Below are 8,817 nucleotides of genomic sequence, written 5' to 3'. Positions count from 1 at the left end.
ACGAGTGAAGACATGGCGTTGGAGTTGCATATATGCTTCATGAAGATGAGTTTCAGAATGATGAAGGCAATCTAAAACTGTGAGTTTCGTATAATCAGGTTGGAATCGCCGTATTTGAATAGTGAGAAGTTTTAACAATGGGTTGGGGGTTTGAGTAAGTCAAGTGAAGTATTGGGTTTTTCACAATTTTTGACGCTTTTCACTTATTTCTAAAAACAGAAAAACAAGTATAACTTGTTTCTTCATTATTGTTTCCAGACATAGAAATAGGTATAAATTTCTATTTCTATTTCCAAAAATAAGTGAAACGAAATAAAAAAATCAAATGATTTTTTGAGTGTTTTTCTATTTCTGAGCACAAAAAAAAGGAAAAAAATAATTTTAGAAACAGAATCAAATGGACCCTCAATTTTTTTTTTTTTGAGGACAAAGATCTATGTTGTCTATTACGTTTAGATGGGTTTAGATGGGATGACTGGTGGTATTACATTCTCTTGTTTCATTTCTTTATCTATTGCCCTTTTCTTCTTCTTCTGTTTTTATGTTTCTATTGACAAATTCTTATATAGCCGACCCATTCAGTTGGAAAAAGACTGAATCGTTGTTGTGGAAATCAAACCAGAAACGAGTGGAATTGACTGATTCAATCCAGTTATAAAAACCATGGAAGAAAACAGTACTGGGTCAGGGAAGCTCGTTTTCCAAAGTAATCTTTCCAGGGTCACTGCTCAGATTAGCATCTTTGTCTCGTTCAAACCACGCAAGGTTCTGGCCTCCTGGGTTTTAATTTTTCTTTAATAAATGCAAGCTTCTCGCCTTCTGGGTTTCAATTTTTGACAGAATAAAAAAAATGGAAATCAAACAACCAATCCATAAAACAAAAGAGATAAGCATAAAGTTGCAACCTTTTTTCCTGTAATTCTCATTTATCGACAAACCAATATGGAAGAAAGGAGGAGCGTTCTAGCTTTCTTCTCCTTCTCTTTTTACATGTAATAATGGATACATACAATGAACTGAGCTTTCGCCATAAAATATGATCAAAGATTGAAAAAGGAACAGCAAAAGGGTAAGTGGGGTGGTTGAAAATTTTAATTACAAAGCAGGGAAGATGGAGATGAGAGATGAGAGATGGGAGATGGTGATTGAGATGGAGATGGAATTCAACACGTCAAAATTAATTGCCTGTGAAAAAGCTCACGAGTTACTCAACAATGTCTCCTTCCCAACAAACCTGTCATTATTACTTTCTTCTTATACTCTGGAGTTTCAGTAATCGGTCGCTTTAGCTCCATATCTTCTGGGAAATGGGTAATGGGATGAACCTGCCGAGGGGCTAAGTAGAACAATGTCGATGTGCAGAGAATCGCATAAAATCGACCAGAGAAGATCACTAAGAAAATACTAATTAGAATCAGAAGCAATCCATAGTAAGAACTGTAAAAGCCAAACCCAGTTCTCTTTTTCTTCGATTTCTGTCTACGCTCTTGGAGATTGCTCTGAATTGACCTAATAGAACGATCGCTCTGTTCTTCCTCTGAGGAATTCCAGTGGATTGAGTTTTCCCAGTTCAATCCAGACAAAGATCTCCCGGTTGACGATGAATCAGAAGAAGTAGAGGACCTTGAGATAAAAGTAGAAGTAGAAGACGAAGATGACGATGATAAAGATGAGGAAACCGCGGAATCGGTATTCATGTCTTCAAAATCCGAACTTTTTGGAAATCGGATTACATAAGGAAGTTTATCGGTTTTCACCACTTGGCTACCGTCCGGCCGACATGGATCTTGTCTCACTTTTCTGTTTCGAAGTTTTCTCTTCTGCAAGAACAGAACAGGAAATGAAAATCTGAAAACAATACTGTAAGAAAACGAGAAAATCCGAGAAAATCAAAACAGAAAACTAAAAAACTAACCAATTTGGACTCGAAGAAAGCGGCATTCATCAAAGCAGAAAAGATCCGGCGAGCATTTTTCTTTGGACGACGACTACTGGACTTATCATTTGCAGAGAACTTGGAACTCTCCTGATCCTTCTCAGGGAGTTGCGATGAGGGTAAAGTAGTTGAAATCATGGAAACGCCTTTTTTGTCTGCAACAGAGATATAATCGAAAACCTGATCGCCGGAACAAAGCTCACCCTCTGAAATCAAAGTTTCGTTCATGGCGACAGGTCGAAAACAGAGCAAAAACTTATTTCTCGCTCTGATCCTCATTGTTTCAGTCGCCATGAGAGGTATCTATATTTGTTGATTCTGGTTTGAGGTTCCACTTTTGTAGCGATTGTGAGGAAGAGAGAGATCTAAGAAGAAAACGAAGAACGATTTGGTGGCGTTTCGGCCTCTGTGGCCGCCAATGACGCTGTTTCGTTTACTCGTTAGTCCCTCAGTCCACCGCATCAGATATCCATCCGTTTCTCTTGGTTCCTCTTCTCCCCTTTATATAGACTTCGAAAATCAATTTTTTTTTTTTTTTAAATAATATTCGAAATTTTGAGGGGAACAACCGAACAAGAAAAAGTGAATCCGGTCGGGCCCATCTGTCGAACCGTTATTTGACCGGTCACATGTTTAATTAACCAGTCAATAGAACTCTTCAACTAAAGGTTTTTTATTGGCTGGGTCATTGGGTCAATCAAATGACGCGTGTGGGGTTTCTCCACAATCTTGTCATCAACTATAGGTTGTCGAAAGTTGATTTACTTGTCTGCGTGCATTGTAAGTCACTAAATTAGGGGTGTCAACCGCTTGGTTGGATTTGATATTATATTGATGATAAATTAAATTAAAATGGAATCAATCTCTTCGTAAAAGGGGTAAGACTGTCTATTTATATATCTTTTCAAAATCCTACATAAGTATGGAAAACCTTTGTACACTGGATAATGATTTTTTTTTTTTAATAAATTAAACCAAAATCAATTGAATTTTGGGTTTGATTTTTATTTGGTTCCTCATTTTGCAAGCTTATCACGAACCCCTCACCAAGAAAATAAAGAGTTTTTCATAAAAGTAAATTTATAAAAGATTATGTTTTGGATTAAGTTTTCCGTTAACCATGGTTAAAGGAGAACAGGTCTTTGAATGATGTTTGAGAGGGTACATAAAGGAGCAGTGGAACGTGTTATGGACTATCATAAATAAGGGTAAATAACAAAAGATGCTATTGATTATTGTACAACTCTTTGGTCGGGTTCTTTTAGGCAATTTTTTTCTATATGTTTTTATAGCCTCATCCAACCAAATCAGACCCTACATTGCAAAAAGAATAAAGTTTGTGCCATTTTTGTCAATAGATACTAAAAGAATTTGCTAGAGCAACAAGTAAAGCAAATCATAGGATTATCTACCATAGATATTTCTTCATCTACAAATAGGGGTGTCAATTCCTAAATCGAACCGGTAAAATCGGTCAGATCAAATCGATAACAACACGGATCAAACCGAATCGATGACTTATTGGTTCGGTTCGGCTTGGAGTATTGCAACCCCAAAACCAAACCAAACTGCACCGGAAACCGGATGAACCCGAAACCAAATCGAAATCGGTTCAAAACCCAGACCAAAATTGAAACCAAACCGATAAGAAACCGAAACACTCCAAAATTCATTAAAAAAATCAAAAATTGCATAGTTTTGTATACATTTGTATGGAAAGTCGAATCCAAACTGGATCAAAGACCAAAACCAACCCGGTTACAAATCGATTTAAGAAACCGAAGACAAACCAAAATCAAACCGCACCGAAACCGAAACCAAAATTTTCTTATTGGTTCGATTTCAATTTCAGCTTTTCCACGTTGAAACTGACTCAACCCGGACCAAAACCGAGCTAGACCGACTGATTGACACCCCTATCTACAAATGACCTATCAAATACACCGAGGACCATATTTGCGGTGCTTGGAAGACACAAGATGTAGATGTTTGTTGAGAGCGGATTACGGACTATGAAATAGGAAACTTAACAAATGGGTCCCATCTTATGATGGGGAGAAAGATAGGAATGGAAAGTGTGAGGAAAAGAAGACTTTTTCCATTTCCCATGCATGGTGCAGATGTTTAGATGGATATACATTGGAAGAGGAAGAGGAAGAGGAAGAGGAAGAAGAAGTATTGTGAAGCACTTAAAATAGGCTTTTCATTTACATTGGAATGGGTGTACTGGTGGATAACTTACATCTTATCAAATCAAGCACTTCAATCTTTGTGAGAATGAAAAAATAAGGATAAACGAGACCCTAAAAAATAAGGATGGATACCGAAGTTCAAATTCCGCTTGCTATACACTCAAAATGCCATTAAATATCATCATGATGCATCAATACCAAGCATAAGAATTCGAAATATGGCATAAGTCAAATGCTATCCAAATGTCTGGTGGTTCATTTGGACACATCATCCTCCATTAGTCTTACATCAAGTCATCTCACCTTGATATGTCTATAAAGATGGCCGTTTTTTGAAAGCAAATGCATTTTTTTTTTTTTTTTAAATTATNTTTTTAATCATCATGCACTGATTTTTTACAATACATTATTTAGCCAAAATCAAACATCGATATATATATATATATATATATAAGACTCCATTCGTTTAATAAAAAATATTCAACAAGTTTTCACTATCAATAAGTTTTTATATTGCACTTAATGGCCACTATTATTTTTATGCAATACAATAAATTATAAAGACTAAGATATTTTAAAATATTTTTTTTATGAAAATGACATAAAATTTGATATATGCTTAACCCATTTTTTTAAAATTAAATAAAGAAGGAAAAGAGAACTTGGTCCATTCCGACCACCCCAAAACAAAGGGTTGAGATATTTTTTTCACAAAGAGATGAGAGAGAGATTGACACATGGAGCATTGGCGTAAGCTACGCTCCCCGACAAAGAACGACTTCCCATAAAATAAATACTTGTTTGAGTCCTAGCTCATGAGCATTGACTATAAGTTAATAATTTCTAGATAAACGATTTCATGTCGGAGAAAAAATATATGTGATTCTCCCTATCTATATTGAAAAAGACTGACACTCTTAATAATTACTATATAAGGAGAAGCAAGTCCAGGCATGGATTGTATATACCAGCTCCAAAACTAATTGAGATTTATACACATCAATCTATATGTAACCCAAAAAAATCCAAAGAGAGGTCTAGATAAGAATTTATTTTGAATAGATTATTACATATACACATCTTTATAATCACTTTTCTGTTTAACTTGTAGGTAAGCCTCTACTATGCCACTATAAGATCAGTGGGCAAAACTTGTCTAGAATTTTAACCAAAATATGACTAAGAACATATGAAATTACTGGATCTTCTTATATTCTTTTCTCCTTTTCATCTTCAAAATTTCTTTGATTTGATTTTGGTTTATATTCTAGCAGGTTCTATGTCCAAACTAGGACAACAGATATAGAGAGAGAAGGCATCTCCAATCTAGCTTGATCATCTGATCCGGTCTTTAAGGGGAATAAACCACAAATGATTCATATGTCCAATAACCTATTTAAGAGAGCTGGACAGCAACAAGAAAGCAAAAATGACCACAATTTAGGTGTCGATAATGGATCGATCAATACAGTAGATTCTTATCGATTTCGATTATTGTTGATATCAATTAAATGGCTTTTTTTTTGTTTCAATCGATACGATATGGATACATCAAAGGATTCTATGAACTAAATCTAGCGTTTTTTGCATGTGTGAGCTAGCATCAGTCATTATGTAGGCTTGAATTAGTGGATGAGTGTTGATTGTCAAGCTTAATTAGATAAAGTACAATCGGTGGTAATCTCTTATTATGGATTCTAGTTAACCACTTTAACGTATAAATTTAATAATGCAATACAAAAATCACAAGAATTGATTTCATACATAGGTGTTTTATTGTAAAAATGCAAATCTTGCTAATAATTATGTCATTACATAAGAGTATCTCACAACCATAGATTTTATGAAAATTTACATCTACCTTCCCTCGCATTTGCTCTAATTACATCCACCCCTCACATTTTGTTTATTACAAATAAACCCACCCAACATAACACTATGAGAGAGGTGTTAATTTTTTAAATGGAAAAGACGATTTTATCCTTATGATATTATTACTTAAAACATCCTAAATATGATCATGGATTTAGGATGTTTTAAGTAAAAATATCATAAGGGCAAAATCATCTTTTTATTTAAAAAACAAACACCTCTCTCACAGTAATAAGTTAGATAGATTTATTCGTAATAAACAAAATATGAGAAGGATGATTGTAATAAGGACAAATACAAGGGGAGGTGAATCCCTAGATTTTATTGTTAAAGACTATAGTTATAATGTTTTTATAAATAATTACAAACTTATAGTAACGGTAAGTGTGTGTAGTTATGCAAGCCCAACTTAATTATGAGCTTGGTCTGATAGCCCATAACAACACTGGCTTAGGCCTTGGACTGGCAAAAACCAAATTTCCTCACCAATGGCAATTGCAATTAAAGACATCCACAACCTCTTCGTTTTGGGGTAAAAGTTGTGGATGAAGGCATGTAGTAGTGGTAATATGAGGCAAGCAGTCTCTTGAATTCTACAAGTTTTACAAAAAAAAAATTCTACAAGTTATGATATAATAACTAAGCCACGACATTTTGAACGCTACTATCTCCTAGCGTAGATACACGCTAGTGGGTGCGTGGGCTTCTTCGGCATAGGCAATGCATTCTTTTTACATCCCCTATGTCTAGACTCTAGACATATGGATACGAAGGTAGGATGTAGCATTTTTTCTTCCTTTTTAAATTTTTTTATTATAATAAGAATTTGGGGAGCCCAATTCACATATCCACTTTAAACGATTGTGACATATAGTACAAAATTTGGGCCACATCTTATCTGTCACTAGGGGTGCAACAGGGTCGGGTTGGGTTGGTCTTCTTAAAACCCTAGCCCAACCATGAGTTTCCTTAACTAGGCCCAAACCAGCCCCCGACTCAGGGTCGCAAAACTTGAGCCCTGGCCCAACCCTTACCCGCCCTGATTGGCCCTGATTTTTCAGGGTCTAACCGAGCTGACTCTGATTGACCTTAACCCCGACCCTAACCCTGGTTTGCCATCAAGGCCGGGATGACTTTGATTGACCCTAAACTTGACCTTGGTTTGCCATCAAAGGCCGAATATACCCTATTTTTTTAAAAGCAAGAGAGATTTTTTATTTTTTTTTGTAAAAAAACAAGAGAGATCGATGAGAAGATATATTAGGGGTTTTGAGGTGTCAATGACTCAAGGTCAAACAATATCTAAAATTATGTTAATATTAGGTTTAACCTCATGGTCACAATCAGAATCAGAATCAGCATCAGCGGGCAAAAATCAAGGCCGAGTTAGGCCAATACTGTTTGAACTTTTAAAATGTAACTACAAGCATACGGATCAATGTAGCTACGGGTCGAACACAGGGAGAGCAGTCACTTTATTGTTTTTTCTTATTTTAATAATGTGAAAGTGAATCGATTAATAGTTGTGATCTAATTCTAATTACCATCCTAAACATATGTATCTAAAATAATGTCCTAACCATTCGTCATTTAATAATTTAAATACGCAAGCCACGTAATTAAAATTAAATAAAGAAATAACTGAAAATAAACACCCCACGCAATTAAAAAATAATAAATAAATAAAATACTGAAATAAAAATAAAGTAAAAGAAATGGGATAAAGCTAGAGAGAGACTCACAAGTAGGTTTCTCTACTTAGCCAGAATGATGCATTATAATATAAACTTCCCTACTTAACCAGAGAATCACTCTTACAAGGGATACTCTACTTGGATTTAGGGAAAGGAAGGCAATTAAAATAAAAAATAATAAAATGATGGTTCTATAGCTAGGAGGGCCAAAGCCAAGAAATATAATTCACCCGCCAGCGCACCTGTCAAAACCGGCTTGACAGGGGAAGGTATAGGGCTTCATATAAGCATTGAGGGGGCTTTGTTACGGGGCGATGTGGGACTAAACCGTGGATCGCACAGGATAGACACACACATACTTCCACCATTAGCCATGAACCTTGGAGGAAAGGAAAAGTAATAATGCAACGACTGAAATTAAAATCATAAATTAAAAAAGAAAAGATAGTTAGAAGAGGAAATGGGAGGGGAATGAGAAGACTACTGAATGAGCTTACTTACTTGAACTTCAACCCTTGAACTGAAAACTTGATCGATTTGAGATACTATCAGTACTAAAAATCAGATTTGGAATAAACCAAATCAGAAATTTCTAGTACTAGATAAAACAAATCTGAAAAAAAAAATTGAACTTCAAAGACATGGCCCATAACTTGTTCTTGTCACTTAGAATTAAGCCTAAAACTAGAACTTGAAAATTACAGCTTCAATTGTTTAAACAATAAAAATAAAAGACTGAATAAAAAACAAAAGTGCTTGCATGAATTGAATAAAAAGAGCTTACAAAAGTGTTTAAAGCATAAATCTAGAACTTTGAGATACTACAATTACTAAAAACTAGATATGGAATAAACCAAATCTAAAATTTCTAGTACTAGAGAAAACAAATTTGAAGAAAAAAATTGAATTTGAAAGACATGCTCCATAGCTTGTTCTTGTTACCTAGAACTAAACCTAGAACTTTAATTTGAAAATTACAACTTCAATTGCTTAAACAATAAAAATAAAAGACTGAATCAAAAACAAAAGTGATTGTATTAATTGAATAAAAAGAATTTACAAAAGTGTTTAAAGCATAAACCTATAACTAGAGCTAGAGAAAGAAAACTAGAGAAAGAGATAA

General features: G+C 34.8%; 1 protein-coding gene across 1 annotated transcript; it reads right to left on the bottom strand.

The window, feature by feature from the left end:
- Positions 1–889: 889 nt before the first annotated feature.
- On the bottom strand, positions 890–2,418 carry LOC122066503 (vitellogenin-2-like). The gene is made up of 2 exons (XM_042630319.1): positions 1,916–2,418; positions 890–1,820 (listed from the first exon to the last, which is right to left on the bottom strand). Exons 1-2 carry the CDS (start codon positions 2,228–2,230, stop codon positions 1,209–1,211), a joined length of 927 nt encoding a protein of 308 aa, XP_042486253.1. The 5' UTR covers positions 2,231–2,418; the 3' UTR covers positions 890–1,208.
- Between the last annotated feature and the right edge of the window lie 6,399 nt (positions 2,419–8,817).

This window comes from Macadamia integrifolia, unplaced genomic scaffold (genome assembly GCF_013358625.1).
Source record: "Macadamia integrifolia cultivar HAES 741 unplaced genomic scaffold, SCU_Mint_v3 scaffold2422, whole genome shotgun sequence".
Lineage (NCBI taxonomy): Eukaryota > Viridiplantae > Streptophyta > Magnoliopsida > Proteales > Proteaceae > Macadamia > Macadamia integrifolia.
This window is presented reverse-complemented; position numbering and strand designations above follow the sequence as displayed.

Coding starts and splice junctions, on each gene's coding strand:
- LOC122066503 (XM_042630319.1), bottom strand. CDS start 2,230: ATGGCGACTGAAACAATGAGGATCAGAGCGAGAAATAAGTTTTTGCTC. Junction 1,821..1,915: donor CTTTCTTCGAGTCCAAATTG/GTTAGTTTTTTA, acceptor CTGTTCTTGCAG/AAGAGAAAACTTCGAAACAG.